The sequence below is a fragment of the Gossypium arboreum genome, chromosome 13 (assembly GCF_025698485.1).
Source record: "Gossypium arboreum isolate Shixiya-1 chromosome 13, ASM2569848v2, whole genome shotgun sequence".
Classification (NCBI taxonomy): domain Eukaryota; kingdom Viridiplantae; phylum Streptophyta; class Magnoliopsida; order Malvales; family Malvaceae; genus Gossypium; species Gossypium arboreum.
In genome coordinates, this window is record NC_069082.1 from 114,219,414 (window position 1) to 114,238,142 (window position 18,729).

The following is an 18,729-nucleotide window of genomic DNA, read 5'->3' on the forward strand; positions in this document are numbered from 1 at the left end:
CTCGCACATTGCATTGTATGACCGTTGTGGTCACACCTCTTAAGTGGGAGTGAGAAACTATTCCTTCGTGAGGTTTTCACCTCCATGTAGGATAGTGGATCACTTTTGGGATACATCCGTACCTATGTCTTCGTGAGATTTTCATCTCCATGTAGCCATAGGAAAATGTATTCCCCTGAACTGAACTCGGTCTATATGAGCCTATAATGGGTAAGGATCGAGGAATCTGCTAGTTCGGGTACCCTTACTCTAGAACCAAACTACATATAATAAGCCCTAAGAGCCTACTCTAGGTAGAACCACACGAGACCCTAGTGATTACCCGAATAGGTGCTTGATATTTCCTGTTTGCTTTGAGTTCTATTACGTAATATTGACTTGCTGTCTTTTGTTGTTATTGCATGTCATTTCATCATAAAAAGGCGTTGATTCCCGTTTGGTTACTAAGTAGAAGAGCTTAGCATGGAAAAGGGGTTTCTTGATAGAGTGGAGGATAATACGGCAGTCTGAGTATGGTCTGAGACGACACAATAAAAGAAAGGTGATAGTTTGACCGAAGGATATGAATCAGAATTGTGGGATTTCACTCGCATCGGGTGACTCAAAGTGACCTAGAAGAATTAAAAGAGATATGGGGTCAATGGAATGATGAAGTCAAGCAACTCTTTTATTGTAATTACGGTGACTTACCCTATTTTCTTGATGCAAAGGTGGACAAGTATCTATTTCGAGCCCTCGTGTAATTTTGGAATCTCGCCTACAGTTGCTTCACCTTCGGAAGAGTCGATTTGGTACCTACTGTGGAGGAGTACATGGCTTTACTTCGTTGCCAAAAATTTAGGTCGACAAAGCCTACTCAAGAGCTACTAATGTCATGGTTTTCGTAAAAAATTTAGTGAGTATCACGGGGATAAGCGAACAGTGGGTTGCAAGTCAAATTAAGCATAAAAGTGACAGTAAATGTATTCCTTGGAAGAACTTGAGGGATCTAATTCTGGCACATCCGGATATGAAGAAGAGGGTTGACATTTTCGCTCTGAGTATCTACGGTTTGGTTATCTTTCCCAAGGCTTTAGGATATGTGGATGAAGCGGTCTCAGATCTTTTCGATCGACTTGATAAAAGAGTCACACCCATCCCGGCAATTCTACAAGAAACTTTCAGATCCTTGAGCGCATGTCGGAGGGCAGGTGAAGGAAGATTAATAGGGTGTGCTCAATTATTGTTAGCTTGGTTTCATAGCCACTTTTGGAGAGTAGAAAAGGTCTCCTATTGAGTTTTCTCCGAGAACTACTCCTCACTGAAAGAATTAGTGGGTACGCCAAGACGGGATGACTTTTCTGAAGAAAAGTGGATGGCGATTCTCTAGAATTTACAAGCTGAAGATATTGAGTAGAGGGCCCTATGGATGATCCCTGGTGATATCATATATCGGTGTGGGGACTTTGACTAGGTCCCCTTACTTTGGATATGGGGAGCCATTGGGTATGCTCCACTACTTGTGTTAAGACAGTATCGATTGAGGCAGTTCGTACTAGCGACACAGGGATTAGCTCAATTTGAGTTCTCTTATAAGGACGATAATTATAGGAAAAAGGTTCGTGAGATGTCAAATGCTTGGAAACGAACCCGAAGAATGAAAGAATTCACGGCGGGACCAATGACGACCCCCGAGTATGACCGGTGGTAAGGTAAAAGAATCGACGACAACATCCCAACGCCAAGTCAGGAAAATGCCCAACCAATAGAGGAGCATTTACAAATAGTCCCATCCGAGTTAGAAATCATCAAGCAAGACTTTGAGAAAAGGAGCTCGGAATTGGGAAAGAAGATAGAGCGATTAGAGGAGGAAAAGATACGGCTAGGATTAGATGTCGACATCCACAAGCTAGAGGCTGAGAAGCTAAGGAAAGGGAAGAAAAAAGCCGAAGAGGACTTGGATAGTCTGAAGACTGATTATAAGAAGCTGCGTATGTCAGTAAGAACTGCCGGTTTGGGTAAAACGTCGGATCAGTGGCGTCAAGAAATTGAAAAAAAAAAGGCTAGAGCCAAAAACTGGGAGAAAAAGTTTCAAGATGTTCGAGTGCTGGAAGATGTTTTGAAAAAGAGTTTGTCGGAAAGCCAAAGCGAAAAAGAGAGGTTAAAAGCTCAAATAGCCGAATTGGAAAAATCGCTACATCTGCATCGTAGTTGTAACTCTGTAACTGAGTTGAAGGCTAGCCTGAGCAAGATCGAGGAGTTGAAAGGGAAAATAGAGGAACTCGAGACGACACTACAAGATAGCAAAAGTCGAGTGGAATTCCTTGAGGAAAACAATGAACATTACAAAACACAGCTTTACCACTCTCAAAATCAGATCAGAAATAAAGATTATGTCATGGGTGAAGCCGTGGCTCAAGTTAGAGAGATAGCTGATCATTTGCAAACCTTGGCAGTTCAGGCAGATGTATTAAGCCTAAAATAAAAGTCAGAATCAGATCGAGGCCGGGACTTAGCTTGGCTTCTTAGGAAAGTTAAAGCTTTGGGCATTAGGGTAAAGTTGTATATATAATTATCCGTTCTATGTAAAGAAATTTTACTTCTAGCAAAGTTGTTCTAATGAAATTGAATCAGAATCAACCCCTCTTTTTGCATTCATCCATTCCTTTGCATTCATGCATTTGCATTACATTACATCATATGCATTAAAGGCCACAAAAAGATTCTAATTAATTAAAAATGTTTCAGTAATCTAGAAACCGATGAAAATCTCTCAAATACACATCCCTACGGTACAAGAAGAAAAACTAAAGTAATGGATAAAAAACTAGAAAGACTGGAGCAAATGCAGAAAGAGATGCAGGAGCAGATGCAAGCACAAGTGCAAGAACAGTTTGCTAAAATCCAGCAGGAAATGAGGGGCTAGATGCTAGAATCACAAAGAAATATGATGCAAGAGCTAACCCGACTACTGACTAGTAGGCTGGACAAAGGAAAGGGCCTTATGGCCGATATGGAAGATTCCCTCTACCCTCCTGGTTTTATCCCGGCAAACGCTCAAACGCAACATAAGGCATACACGCAGAGTCCATCCATTACTGAAAATCCCCTCTATCCCCCTGGTTTCAACCCGATGAATGCTCAAACGCAACCCAAGCTACACACGCAAAGGCCGTCCGTTACAATCAGGCCCCAGCAATTTCAGGCCGATACCTCGATACCAATCAACTTTCAAACGGGCTCAGGCTCTAATCCCGAAAATAACCCTGTTAATCTTATAATCCCTCATATGGATAACATGGCAGAAGAAGAGAGAGTGAGAACGAGGCTCTCGAAAGAATTGGAAGACCGATGCAAGTAGTTAGAGGAAAAGTTCAGAGTGATGGAAAGTGCTGACTATCACTCTGGGATCGACGCTAAAGATTTGAGCTTGGTCCCAGACCTAGTCCATCCTCCTAAGTTCAAAACCCCAGACTTTGAAAAATACAATGGAACTAGCTGTCCAGAGGCTCACATCACCATGTTCTGTCGAAGAATGGCAGGGTACGTTCACAATGATCAACTGTTGATCTACTACTTCCAAGACAGTTTGGTCGGGTCTGCTGCCAAATGGCATAACCAACTAAATCGTGCTCAAATCCATTCATAGAAAGACTTGGCGCAAGCTTTCATGAAGCAATACGACCACGTGACAGACATCACACCCGACAGAATCACGTTACAGAACATGGAGAAGAAACAAAATAAGAGCTTCAGACAGTATGCCCAAAGATGGAAAGAGGTGGCGACGCAGGTCCAACCACCTCTCCTGGAGAAAGAAACTACCATGCTTTTTATCAATACTCTGAGGGCTCCATTCATCAACCACATGCTGGGAGGCGCTACTAAAAGCTTCTCAGACATAGTAATGTCTGGAGAAATGATAGAAAATGCAATAAGATGTGGGAAGATTGAAATGGGGGAAAGTGCCAAGAAATCAGCCGCAAGAAAGAAAGAAAACAAGGTGAACAACATGAGCATGCACAATAAGAGTTACTCCAAGCCAGTCACCGTAAGCCAACCTAGGGCTATGGCTACTAGCCATCAGGGCTCCGTAAGATAATATTCAAAATCGAGGCCTAACATGGAAAAAGTCTAATTTACGCCAATCTCAATGTCATACAGGGAATTGTATCAGAGCTTATTCGATGCTCATGTGGTATCACCTTACTACTTGAAACCCTTGCAACTTTCATTCTCTAAGTGGTATGATGCAACGCTCAGTGCGAATAACATGCAGGAATCTCAGGACACACGATTGAGAACTGCACTGCCTTCAAAAAGGTAGTCAAAAGGCTCATAGGCATGGGCATTGTCAAGTTCGATGAGCCCACAGGACCTAATGTGACGGGGAATCCGTTACCTAGTCATTCAGACAATAGGGTAAACGTGATAATTGAAAATGGAAGGAGGAGAACCAAGATGAATGTATCAGAGGTAAAAAACCCATTGAAATGGGTTTGGAAGAGGATGATGAAAAGAGGTTTAGTCACACAAGATTCAAGGGAAAGGCCTAGAGAAGCGAGAAGATACCGCAAGTTTCATGCCGATGAAGGCCATGACATCCAAGAGTGCAATAAGTTCAGGTCCATAGTTCAAAATCTGATGGACGAAAAGGAGATGGAATTTTACGAAGAAATCGAAGGATAAGAAGAATGAGAGGTTTACGCCTCAGAGAAAGGAGCAACAGAGGGGGTCCAAAGAGTTAATCAGCATGTGGTGATAATTTCGCGACCAAAGAACAATGAACCAAGAGTACAAATGGCGTCGAGAGTCATAATCCAGAAGCTGGTATCCTTCCCTTACAAGGATAGTAAAAGGGTTCCCTGGAATTACCACTGCAACGTAACGATCCCGAGTGGGGAGAACTCGGCTAGCGCTTCAAGGGAGAACCAAGATGTAGGTTTCTATACACGCAGCGGGAGACGTTATGATCCTGTGGGTACAGGAACTAAAATTGTTAAAGGAAAGACCCCAATGGATGAGCGAAGAAAGGAAAGGACAACCAACCTGAATCACCAGTCAATGAGCCGATGACTGAAAAGGAGGATAAAGAATTTTTAAAGTTCTTAAAGCATAGCGAATATAGCGTTGTAGAACAGCTACATAAGCAGTCGGCTCGTATCATAGTGCTAGCCTTACTTTTGAGCTCAGATACACATCAGAGCGCATTAATAAAGGTACTAAACGAAACCTACGTCGCGGATGATATCTCTGTCAACAAGCTGGACCGACTCGTCAATAATATAAGTACCGATAATTTTATATTTTTCAATGACGATGAAATACCACCGGGGGGAATGGGGTCAACAAAGGCGCTACACGTAACCACCCCCTGTAAAGGACATACACTACCGGGAGTGTTGATTGACAATGGGTCTGCACTAAATGTCCTACCTCTATCCATACTGAATAGGTTGCCAGTGGATAATTCCCACATGAAGACATGCCCAAATATAGTAAAGGCATTTGACGGCACTGAGAGAAAAGTAATAGGAAGGATTAAAATACCTCTTTTGATCGGTCCAAGTACGTACGAGGTGGATTTCTTAGTGATGGACATCAAGCCCTCTTACAATTGTTTATTGGGGAGGCCATGGATTCACTCAATAGGGGTAGTGCTGTCATCGCTGCATCAAAAGCTCAAATTGGTAACGGAAGGCCGATTGGTGACCATAAACCCAGAAGAAGACATTTTACATCTGTTACCAGCGACGCGCCATATGTGGAGACAGATGATGAAGCAATAGAATGCTCTTTTCGATCATTAGAATTTGTGAACGCGACCTTCATCGTCGAAGAGAACAAGGTCTCGGTGCCCAAAATCTCTAAAACTACCAGGATGGGCTTACAACTGATGGTTAGGAAATGAGCTTTGCTCGGAAAGGGGCTTGGAAGAAGCTTACAAGAAAGGATCGAGACACCCATGCTCATGGACAAACGAGACCATTTTGGCTTAGGGTACAAACCAGATGCAAGTAAAAGAAAAAAGAGATAGAGAAGAGTGCGTTTAAACGAAGAAGAGGTCAAATGGGAGCCAATGACCTTTTCTCATATATCCAGAACATTCGTGTCGGGAGGGACCATTTACTCTGAAGGAACATCAACAAGGAAAGGGTCTACTTTGAGCGTTAACACCATATCCGAAGAAGAGACGAGAGAAGAGAATCAAGCAAGCATTTGCCCATACGTGCCTAAGAGCGTCTTGAACAATTGGACCGTGGAGGAGATCTCTGTAACTTTTAAAATTAATTCAGAGTAATGTCCAAAACAAGCTTATTGCTCTAAGTCTAGAGGCAATAAGAATCCTTTTGTGAAATAGGCTCTTATCCAATATCGTTATTTCAATAAAAATGCATCTTTATGTATCATCTTGAGCAAATATTCTTTTATTCTTTCCATTTTATTCATAATCATACCACCAATAAATATTCTTAGATTCTTTTATTCTTTGGACTTTTCTTCATCTCTATAACAGGTCTCCAGATATCAATGATATGAGTAACGCTGCTACTGACTCAGAGTCTCATTTTGAGCAAGATATGTGTACGGAGGATTCTCAAGATTTTGAAGATGACCGAAACGGTAACTTATCTCCGGATTTGTTAAGAATGGTAGAACAAGATGAGAAACAAATCCTACCTTACAAGGAGTCAGTGGAAATCGTGAGCTTAGGAAAGGGAAAAGAGGTGAAGATTGGAGTTTGTATCATCGTGGAAACAAGGCGAGACCTCATTGAGTTACTACAAGAATTCAAAGATGTCTTCGCATGGCATATCAAGACATGCCCCGGGTTGAATACCGATATCGTAGTACACTGAATCCCTATAAAGGAAGAGTGCAAGCCAGTGCAACAGAAACTCCAAAGAATGAGACCTGATGTTTTGTTGAAGATAAAGGAGGAGGTCAAGAAACAATTCGACGCCGGTTTCTTACAAGTCATTAAATACTCAGAATGGGTAGCCAATATATTCCCCGTTCCTAAGAAAGATGGAAAAATACGAATGTGCCAGACTATCGAGATCTGAACAAAGCCAGCCTAAAAGATAATTTCCCGCTGCATCACATTGATACATTAGTGGATAACACGGCAGGTTACTCACTTTTCTCTTTTATGGATGGCTTCTCGGGATACAACCAGATAAAAATGCATCCTGAAGATATGGAAAAGACCACATTCGTGACCATATGGGGAACATTTTGTTATAAGGTGATGCCATTCGGACTGAAAAACGCAGGAGCAACATATCAGAGAGCCATGGTAACCCTGTTCCATGATATGATGCACAAGGAGATCGAAGTTTACGTCGATGATATAATAGCGAAATCTAGAACAGAAAAGGAGCACATACAAGTCTTGAATAAACTGTTCTTAAGGTTAAGAAAGTTTCAACTAAAGCTTAATCCCGCAAAATGTACCTTCAGGGCCAGGTCAGGAAAGCTGTTAGGATTCGTAGTCAGTGAAAAGGGGATCGAGATAGACCAGATAAATTCAAAGACATACAAGATTTACCTCCACCACGCACTCAAAAAGAAGTTCGAGGCTTCTTAGGAAGACTAAACTACATCACCCGATTCATTTCACAACTAACGGAGAAGTGTGACCCTATATTCCGTCTCCTTAGGAAACACAACCCAGGTGCATGGGATGAGGAATGCCAAAGAACTTTTGATAAGGTCAAGCATTATCTGTCCAATGCCCCAGTACTAATGCCACATTGTCCAGATAAGCCATTGATATTGTATTTGGCAGTTTTTGAAAACTCCATGGGATGAGCATTAGGCCAACATGATGAGTCGGGAAGAAAAGAGAAAGAGATATATTATCTTAGTAAAAAATTCACCGAATGTGAGACAAGATATTCGCCGATCGAGAAATTGTGTTGTGTTTTGATTTGGCAACCCGGAGACTGAGACAGTATATGTTGTACCACACAACTTGGTTCATCTCAAAACTAGACCCTGTGAAGTACATGATGGAGTCAAATGCTCTCAACGGAAGAATGGCTCGTTGGAAAATTTTGCTTTCTGAGTTTGACATAGTCTACGTAAACCAGAAGGCTATAAAAGGGAGTGCAATAGCAGATTTTCTGGCCAGTAGAGCTCTGGAAGATTATGAACCTTTGAGCTTTGATTTCCCAAAAAAAGATCTAATGTATGTTGCAACCACTAAAGGAGACTCTCAAGAAGATCATCCTTGGAAACTGAATTTTGACGAAGCCTTAAATGCTGTAGGTAACAGAATCGGGGCAATTCTGGTATCCCCAAATGGAGACTATTATCCCTTTACTAGTAAATTGGATTTTGATTGCATGAATAACATGGCAGAGTATAAAGCATGCATCATGGGTATCCGTGCAGCTATTGAACGCAAAATCAATGTGCTAGAAGTATATGGAGATTCTGCATTAGTGATCTATCAGCTCAAAGGTGAATGGGAGACGAGAGACCCTAAATAATCAATTACCGAAAGCTGGTTCTGGAGTTAATTAAGGAGTTTAACGACATCACTTTTTGCTATCTCCCACGAGATGAAAACCAGATGGCTGACACCTTGGCAACTTTAGCTTCTATTATCAAAGTAAATAAGCAGGAGGATATAAAGCCTATCCAGATGAGTATCTATGAGGCTCCAGCTCATTGCTACAACATTGACGAAGAAGAAGAAAAAGATGATCACCCTTGGTATCAAGATATACTGCGATATGTGAGGAATCGTGAATACCCAGACCAGGCAACTGAGAATGATAAAAGGACGTTAAAAGGCTGGCTAGTGACTATGTCTTAGATGGAGAGATCCTATATAAAAGAATAAAGGATCAGGTGCTCCTAAGATGCGTGGACGCTGTCGAGGCTAAGCAAATCTTAGAAGAGGTCCATGAGGGTGTTTGTGGAACACACGCTAATGGTTTCACAATGGCCAGACAAATCATGAGATTCGGATATTATTAGTCCACTATGGAAGGGGATTGCATCAACTATGCAAAAAAGTGCCATAAGTGCCAAATCTATGGAGATAAGATTCATGTACCGCCTTCACCTCTTCATGTCATGACTTCTCCATGGCCTTTTTCTATGCGAGGCATGGATGTCATCGTGCTAATCTCGCCGAAAGTATCTAACGGGCACCAATTCATCTTTGTAGTCATCGATTACTTCACCAAGTGGGTAGAATCCACTTCTTATGCCAACGTCACGAAATCGACAGTCAATAAGTTCTTAAAGAAAGAGATTATATGTCGATATCGGATACCTGAAAGGATCAGATCAGACAATGCACTAAACTTGAACAACAGCATAATAGCAGAGGTCTGTAACCAATTTAAGATTAAACACCATAACTCGTCACAATATCACCCAAAGATGAATGGTGCGGTAGAAGCGGCCAATAAAAACATCAAGAAGATCGTGGGAAAAATGACTGAGACTTATAAAGACTGGCATGAGAAATTACCATTCGCCCTCTACGCCTACCGAACGTCAGTCAGAACCTCTACCGGAGCAACGCCTTTCTCTCTGGTTTATGGAATGGAGACAGTTCTGCCTATTGAGGTTGAGATTCCTTCTCTATGGGTGCTGTCAGAACTAAAGTTAGATGAAACAGAATGGATTCAGTCACGGTACGATCAGCTGAACTTAATTGACGAAAAGAGGCTGAAAGCTATTCATCATGGTCAAATGTACCAAAAGCGAATGATGCGGGCTTATAACAAGAAGGTTCACGCTAGAGAATTCCAAGAAGGAGACCTTGTCTTGAAAAAGATCCTCCCCATACAAAAGGACTTTAGAGGAAAATGGACACCTAATTGGGAGGGACCTTATGTGATGAAAAAAGCTTTCTCTAGAGGAGCTCTGATTTTGACCGAGATGGATGGAAAAAGCCTGTCTAATCCCGTGAATTCGGATTCGGTCAAGAGGTACTTTACCTAAAAAAAAACACAGAGAGGCTAAGGCGAAAACCCGTAAAAAAGGCATTTTGAGACCAAAGAAGTTTTGAGTTGAAAACCCGGGAATGGGCAATTCAAATTTTGATCGAGGATGGAGGCATACGGTAGTCTTGTCTTCTTTGAATTAACAAGAAAGAGGGATGCTACATCTTGGGGCATCAACAAAGTACTCTTGCTTTTCCAAACACATATCAAGTTCAAAGGGTCCTCAAGAAGTTTTGTGTAGAGAAGTTCATGCTGCGATATCTGGGGCACCTATTTTCATCTTATTCATTTTGTATCTCAACAAAATTTGCTATTTTGATTACTTGATTCATTTCGAGCATTGCTCTCAATAAAATCCCGTCTTGTTCATTGCGATAATCTTTTCCAAGCGTTTTTCATTGAAATAATGATTAATGGACTAATGACATTCAAAAAAGAGTTTTGCATATTACTCTAAAATGATTCTAAATGATACAAGGACCTAAAACGGGACTAATTAGTTCGAATTACCCAAATTCAAGGAGACATTGGGAAAAAAAATAGCCCAAATTGTGATTATTCTTCAAAAGATACCGGCTAAAGAAAAGGGGAGAGTAATACGTCAGTGATAAAACCTCGATGAACAACGAGTAATATCAAATTAAACATTTAAAAATGACATTTTGCATTCATACAAACATCATTCATACACATCCAGTTAGGAGCATTTGTTTCATTCCGATCATAGCAACCTAATCATTTAGTAAAGGTACATGAAGCTGATTCCACAGATCATGTCCCTAGAAGATGGAATAGCAACATCGGTGAAATCACAAACCTTATCTCCCTGAAGTTGCAGTGGAGTGGGTTGAAGTTATAAGTCTTATCTCCTTGAAGTTGCAGAAGAGCAAACTGATGACAGATGATCTTATCTCTCTGAAGTTGCAGTGGAGTAGATCAGAACAAACATCATCTCCTTGAAGTTGCAGTGGAGCAGGTTGAAATTTACAAGTCTTATCTCCCTGAAGTTGCAGTGGAGCAGACTGAAGATAGTAGATTTTATCTCTTTGAAGTTGCAGTAGAGCAAATTAAAGCTATAAATCCTATACCTCTAAAGTTGCAGTAGGTCGGGCCAAATCTACCATAGTGAATCTTATCTTTCTGAAGTTGTAGCGAAGCAGATTGAAGCCACCAGCCTTATCTCCCTGAAGTTGCAGTGGAGCAGATTGAAGTCACAAACCTTATCCCTCTGAACTTGCAGTGGGACAGGTTGAAGTTACAATTCTTATCTCTCTGGAGTTGCAGTGGAGCACATTAAGGATATTCGAAGAAAAGAAATGTCAAGAAAAGTCGAGACTCGGCTGGTCCGGGCAAAATTGGCCCTTTTATAGTCTTTGTTTCATTCCCGTTATACGACAATGAGCAAAGAGGGGCCGCTGTACGGGCCTAAATTTGCCCGGCCCGTCAAAAACCCAAAAATGAAAACAACCCAAATATAAAACCAAGTCTTGTAGGCCCAAGACTAAAACTAAAAACAAAAATACAGCCCAAAACATAAAATAACACAGAAACCCTAATAGCCTAAGGCGCCGCGCCTCCATGTACGCCCTTGGCACGCACGACGCCCAAGATTCGGCCCCGTTGCGCCAAAACAGCCATCTACAGCCCCGTTGACCCTTGGTGTACCTGCAAAAGAAAGTAAAAAAGGAAACAAAGAAGGAAAACAAGAACGAAAGTAGAAGCATAGATAAAAGCCATAAACTTTAATAATAACAGCAAAATACATAGTGTTGTAAAGGCTATTAAAGCCAAAATCGACGTTGTAAAAGGGACCATTTTTTTTTTACAACATATTAATCAAAAATTCAAAGCAAAAAGGTGATTCTCTTTTAATTCGATTTAATATTTCGCAACTCTTTCTAGCAAGTCTTCTCTTGTTTTAGTATTATAGGGATTGTTTACAAAAGGAAATAAGGGGGAAATGATAAAAGAAAGTCACTTACCCGAGCCTTGAATTGTTGGTATAACATCGAAGTTCTTCTCCGTTAAAGTCGAATCCAACAAAGGTGGGGACTTTCTTTTTGATTCTTCATGGTGGAAAGTGTCAGATTCTTGAATATGGATCTAAACAGGATTAAAGAACGAGAAGAACACCCTCCTTCGACCACTGTTTGCGGTGGCTACATGGCGGCTAGGGTTTGTTCTCTTTAAGGTTCGCACAAATGAAAAAAGGGGGGGAGCTGCAACCTTTTTGTTTGTTTTTGCAAAAAAAAAAGAAATGAAAAAAAAGAGAGTAAAAATTTAGTTTAAATAGCAGTATAAAACGGTGTCGTTTTGCACCAAAGGCACCAGCAATGAAACGGTGCCGTATGAGCAGACCCGTGTGCGACCCGACCCACTCCAAGGGGATGCACGCGTTTCACTCATTTGGGTTTATTGCGCGTTTGGTCCTTCCATTTTCAAGGCGTTACAATCTGGCCTTCATTGTTTTTTTTTCTATTTCTTTTAAATTTCGCCACACATTTTGTGTTTGCTTCAGTTTAGTCCATCTTGAAACGCAGCGCATAGAGTCTGGGGATAATTTCCAAATCAACCCTCCATGTGTTTCAGCGTGTTTCACCTAGGTCCTCGATGGCCTATTTTCGTTATTTATAATTTTTTCCCTTGAATTTCAACTTGATCTCAGCCTAGTCCTAGCCTTTTAATTTATTTATTTGTTTATTTATTTAGTTTTTTTTTTGGAACTGTTTTAGTTTTATTTATTTTAAGTTTGTTTTAATTCTACCATTTATTTTAAATCACTTCATTATTATGTATATTGAGATCAATTTTGTACATTTTAAAGTATTATTATTATTATTATTATTATTATTGTATATATATATTTGTTTATTTTAAACTATCACACATATTTTTATTTGGAGATTATATATATATATATCTTTTATTTTGCACTATTATATATATGATACTTATTTTAAGTCTCTTATATATCATTTAATCATGTTATTTCACATGCTAATTATTTTAAGTTCTTTTATTAGGTATTATAAACCACTTTGTCATCATTTGTTCTAAGAGTTCATATATTACCTATACTAAATTGTTTATATATATATATATATATATATATATATATATATATTATTTATTTTAAATTTACTTTTCATATATTATTTACTTTAAATTTACTTTTCATATATTATTTACGTTAAACTCCTTCATGCTATCTTCAAATATTTTATAAATTATTTATTTTAGGTTGCCCCATATATTATTTTATTATCTTGAATATTAATGATTTCTAATTGTTTTACACCATTTACTTTAAATCGTTTTTATAGTGCCTATTCTAAACTTGTTTTCCATATCTATTATCTATTTAGAATTGTCTTGTTTTAAATTGCTTTATCATTCATTTTATTTCTTTTTATTATTAATGTCGGTACCCAAATTACTTATGTTGTATGATTATTGCCATTGTGTACCAAAGTTTTTTTATTCATATTTTAATGTATTTGTGGTTCTTTATTATAACATTCATTCGCAAATTATCATGCTACGCCCAATGTTGTCATTCATTTTCATTTCATTAAAGTCATTTCAAAGACCATATACTTACCTAAAAAAAAAGGGCGATATTTCGTGTTCGGAAATATCGAGAAAATCGTGCCCTACGTGCTGGGTTTCGATTTATCTTTTGACCGAACGACCGAATATCCTTCTTAAAACTTCAACGCATAAGTTTTAGAAATCATGAGATGATTTTGGTAGCAAATATTTGAAATATCGTGCCCTAAGTGCAGGATGTGATATTTTATTTCTTCAAAACAAGAGAATCTTATTCGTTTCATATTATTGCATTTTTATTCAAGACTTTTAAAAAAAACAAGGCAATGCTTCGTGTTTGGAAATTTTGAGAAATTGTGCCCTACGTACTGGGTTTCGATTTATCGTTTGACCGAACGACCGAATATCCTTCTTAAAATTTCAATGCATAAATTTGGAAGTGATGAGATGATTTTGATATCGAAGGTTTGAAATGGCATGTCCTACGTGCTGGATGTGATATTTTATTTCTTCAAAACAAGAGAATCTTAATATCCACCTCGAGTTATCCAAACATTCATAAAAATAGATCATATTTTAAAATTTATTTTAAAACCCTTTCAACTTTCGACATCAAGACATTAATTAATCAATTACGTACCAATTTTGGGCGTTACAAGGGTGCTAACACTTCCTCGTACGTAACCGACTCCCGAACCCGTTTTCTCAAGTTTCGTAGATCAAAATCGTTGTTTTAGTAAATCAAAGTATTTTATTAAAATGACCAAATTTCTAGGTAATCAGATCACACCTAAATAAAAAAAAAATTTGCGGTGACTCCCGTTTTTGTTTTTGCCTTTAAAACCAAAGTCGACCCCATTTTCAAAAAAATAGTTTCGACAACTTCAATTTCCAATATAAATTAGTCCTTTAATTTTATAATGTTATTAATTAAACAAATAATTAATATTATTAATATTTTAAATAAAACATTATATGAATATATATAAAATTTGAATGCAGGTTTTAGTGACAAATATGTAGTTTTTATTTCTTTTTAGGTTTGCTTGACAAGGATCAAACTTTAGCTTCAGCCCTTATACTAAGCTAATTAATTTAAATATTTAATATTTAATTAAAACATTTTGACATCAATTTTATTAGGAACACTATTCTAAAAATTTATTTTATCATGTTAAATTGAAATGAATGTTTTTAAAAATCTATTCAAATTATCATGTTAAATTGAAATGAATGTTTTAAAAATCTATTCAAAAGTTTTCAATATTATTTTTATTGGTACTTAACTACCAAGTGCTTGAGATAAAAATTGAACCTAAAATTTTATCCAAAAAGTAGAGTAAATTTCTGAAAATAAAAGTAAGCTTAGACCTTAAAAGTATATTTTGACCTTTAAATTTATACTAATAAATTAACACAAACAAATAATCGCAATGCCTAAGACTCGTACTAGTATTGAGTTAAAAGATTGTAATGAGACCAAAGTGTTGTTTTTTAAGAGAATATTTCATGTAAGTATGCATCAAACTTTAATATCATAAATAAACAGAACATGAAATAGCTGCATTTGAGAATAATCTCTTAGTTCAGCATTTGAGAGTTTTAGACAACATTGTATTTTTATCATACAACTTCAGTGACTGCTTCCAACCAGAAAACGATAAACAGGTCGCAACTGGAAGCTTTTTGTGAATATCAGACTCTTTTCAAACATCAAATTTTCCAAATTTCCGTATGTAATTGACATGGAATAGCTTACACTGCATAACATGTTATTTTAAGAGGGCAAATGATACCAAACAGTCTTCATGCACCGCTTGCATACAAACGGGTCCATTCCTTTGCTGCAATAAGCATAAGGGATATCGAGAAGAGTCAATTATAAGAATGGGAGCATATCATCTTTCCAGTAGTAAAGTAACCAAATTCCAAAGATTTAATATAAGCAATCACAGATTTTACCTGTCTCGACGGCTTCAGCCTCATTTGTTTTCCAGTGCTTAGCAATGTTTTCAGAGAGTGGATCATCGGGATTTGGAGCACTCAAAAGTGCTTGAATACTGAAATAAACATATTAATGTCAGTATTAACTTTAAAATCAAGTGCTACCATAACTAAAGATAGTAACACACACTCCCCAAATTTAACAATATTGATTTCCAGCAAATGAATTTGTATCTCATAATATCTTACAATACCTTAAAAGTACAGTTCGTATCTGGAGAGCTGGACTCCATTTGTCTTTGAGAATATCAAGGCATATTCTTCCAAGCTGAAAGAAAATTCAAACCCTAAAGAGCCAAGAAAAATACAGATTTTGACACCATAAAATAAGGAGAAAAGAAAGAACAGTTGCCAACCTTGTCAATGTTAGGATGATATATCTTTGTAAGAAATCGAACCTGTTACACCAAATTGGTTAAGGTGGATGAAAAAATAAAATAAACCATGGAGGCAACATTAACAGTTGATTAAACTGTTCTGAGAGAATAGAGGAGAACAATAAATTGATGCTGAAATGCCAACTATTGAAGTTTCGAATGCCATTGCATCAGCTATATACAACCCAGTACAGAGTGCAAGCACAAATTAGATCATTACCAGCGAGAGTTTGCTCTGCACAACAAATCAGATGCAAACATTCTTCCTAAATAAAAGCAAGTGCAACGTCCAAAGCAAAGAGCCAGCTACTTAGGTAGTATAGGCTGTTGCACTGATGTCAGAATAAGGACACTTTTAAAGCCAGTGCATATGACATACTGTCAAACATTGAATTCCAACATTTTCCTTTAAATTATGTCATCAAAGAAAGTAATCATATAAGATCAAGAGTTCATCAAAGTGAAACGACAATAATGCATGATAGACATTTAATTCTACCATACCCAATAAAAAAGACAACAAATTCTGCTGAAACTGAAATCTCCAAAACTATAATCATGAACCAACTTCAAATTACAATTATCAGGCCTCAAACATTGTTTACCTTTGAGCTATTATCATATGCCGTAGAGTAACAGGAAGGTCATGCTAGTAACTAAAAATGACTCGAAGTTGCTTACCTTGGGAGCAGCCATGGGATATTCTTCAGGCAAAAATAGTTCCAACTTGAAAACCCCACCTGAATAAATATTTGAAATGATAATGCATCATATAAGATGCAAAAGTACAAAAATAATTACAAATGAAAAGAAAAACTAAAAAGGGCAATGAGATATTAACAAAAACAATACTCCATAACCAGATCAAGCACTACAAAAGCCTAAGAAGAAAGCTAATTGGACTTAAATTTTAAGACAAAAAGATTTAAACAAGGCTTCATTTTTCTCTCTTCCAAGCTGAAAAACCAGGGGGGAAATGAAGTAAAATAAACACAGCACAAGCATTATTTTCTCTAGAAGTTTCCTTACATATTGAAATCCTCTTATTGACTGAAAATCAGCAATTTTAAGCTCTTTATGACTTAAATAAGCCAAGACTCAACTGGTACACAATTCATTTTCAACACATTGAAATACTACTCACAACTATTAGAAGAAAATAACAGCTACCTTCATATGGTGACTGTGTTGGACCAAGGATCATCACATTGAAATATCGCATGTTATCCTCTGATGGTGAAGCACTAATTCCAGGTGCTGTATCCGAAAATACCCATTCAACAAGGGGGAAAAAAAATTTTCAGCTCATAACATTTAAATTAGTAAACAAAAACACTGACACCAAACAAAATTCAACAAAAAATTCTCAAAAGTACATAAAATGGGAAAAAGGAAAAGCAAAGTAATTACCAGGTTCACTGAGGAGACGCTGAGTTTCCTGTTTAGATCAAAGAAAAATAAACAGAAATAACCAAGAATTTTTTTAAAAATTCACACAAAAAATGGAGGCAGAAAAAAGCTTTCGCCAATCAAAAAAGACGATCCAAAAGTAAATAGAAAAGGCTTTTGGTTCATCAAAATTTAAACAATTCAGCTATAAGACTAAACTCTAAAACCCAAAAGTACAACAGAAGATGAAAAATAAAAAGTAAAAGAAACAAGATTTTCTTGAGGTTTCTCGGGAAACAAACAACTAGGAGAAATCGAAAAGGACCAAACGGAGATCGAAGGAGGAACCTTGATGATTCTTCGAGGGAGATTACTGTTGGCCATTGACAAGGATCGATTGATTAAGCAAAAGGGAAAGCAGAGAAATTAGGGTTTTGAGAATTGAGAGATGGAAAGAGAAAATCTGAGTAGACAAAGAGATCCCTCGGTCTCTTTAACTCGCTCTCTATTTTTTTTTTTTCTCCAAAATGCAATGATTTTGACTTTGTTCTTTACTTTTCTTTTTTATTTTATTCCATGTATAAATAAAAATATTTATAAATTATTGGGATCAAATTTCCTTTTAACTTTAATTTAGTAATTAAAAACTAGTTGTTAGTTGTTTCTAGTGGTAAAAAATTTATATTTGGGATTTAAATTGTGTACAATTATTTTTAAGGTAATTTATTAAAATAATTATTTTTTAGGTTTTATTTTATTTATTTATGTTTAAAATATTACGTTTTAATCGTTATCATGTTATAATATTTTAGTCACTAAATCGTTCATTAACGTTAACATTGTAATGATAAGTGATGTGATAAGTTAAATCATTATTTATTTTAAGTTAAATTCTACTATTAGTCGTATATTTTTTTCAGTATGAGTAATTTAATTTTTTTATATTCTTTTAACTTTTTTTCACTCTTTTTGTTTCTCCTTATGTTTTTCAAATGGAACAAAGTAATTAAACTCCATTTTCTTTTTATTAAAAAATCTATGTGTTTTTTTATTATTCCAAACCAGCTAAAAAGAATAATAAGGGTAGGCAATAATCCCCTTTTGCGTCTTCCAAATCCATGGTTGAAATCCCTCAAAGAAAACATTAATGAAAGTGAAAGTCCAGAAGCCATTCGGTTTCTGGCAAGAATGAAAAAGCCCAGCCAAAAATAGTAGCCTAAAGCAGCACGGCCTCCTACTCTCGGCCTACGTTATTTGACGGTAAACAGTCTCACCACAATATTATTTCGCATGATAAAATCATTTATTTAATAATTAGATTTAAGGATTGAATCTTAATTTGATTGTTTTTGGTATCATTTTCAATATAGAAAAATATTTTGAGCGTATTAAAATATATTTATTCTCTTACGTAAAAGTTAAAAAAGATTACTTACTAATTCTAAGCAACGTATCAAAAA

At 37.1% G+C, this 18,729-nt stretch overlaps 2 protein-coding genes across 2 annotated transcripts; one reads left to right on the forward strand and one right to left on the reverse strand.

The window, feature by feature from the left end:
* The first annotated feature begins 1,009 nt into the window (after positions 1-1,009).
* On the forward strand, positions 1,010-2,464 carry LOC108462534 (spindle pole body component 110-like). Its single transcript, XM_017762471.1, has 2 exons — positions 1,010-1,190; positions 1,692-2,464. Exons 1-2 carry the CDS (start codon positions 1,010-1,012, stop codon positions 2,462-2,464), a joined length of 954 nt encoding a protein of 317 aa, XP_017617960.1.
* A 12,540-nt stretch (positions 2,465-15,004) lies between these two features.
* On the reverse strand, positions 15,005-17,835 carry LOC108461275 (ubiquitin-conjugating enzyme E2 36-like). The gene is made up of 8 exons (XM_017761070.2): positions 17,618-17,835; positions 17,291-17,318; positions 17,051-17,137; positions 16,562-16,620; positions 15,860-15,901; positions 15,698-15,771; positions 15,462-15,559; positions 15,005-15,343 (listed from the first exon to the last, which is right to left on the reverse strand). Exons 1-8 carry the CDS (start codon positions 17,651-17,653, stop codon positions 15,306-15,308), a joined length of 462 nt encoding a protein of 153 aa, XP_017616559.1. The 5' UTR covers positions 17,654-17,835; the 3' UTR covers positions 15,005-15,305.
* Positions 17,836-18,729: the final 894 nt, after the last annotated feature.

Excerpts from the sequence above, each read along its gene's own strand:
- LOC108461275 (XM_017761070.2), bottom strand. The coding sequence starts at position 17,653 with ATGGCCAACAGTAATCTCCCTCGAAGAATCATCAAG. Across the intron at positions 17,138-17,290 it reads GCGTCTCCTCAGTGAACCTG|CACCTGGAATTAGTGCTTCA; the intron begins GTAATTACTTTG and ends TTTCGGATACAG. Across the intron at positions 15,344-15,461 it reads GGCTGAAGCCGTCGAGACAG|CAAAGGAATGGACCCGTTTG; the intron begins GTAAAATCTGTG and ends TGCTTATTGCAG.
- LOC108462534 (XM_017762471.1), top strand. The coding sequence starts at position 1,010 with ATGAAGAAGAGGGTTGACATTTTCGCTCTGAGTATCTACGGTTTGGTT. Across the intron at positions 1,191-1,691 it reads GAGCGCATGTCGGAGGGCAG|GTAAAAGAATCGACGACAAC; the intron begins GTGAAGGAAGAT and ends ACCGGTGGTAAG.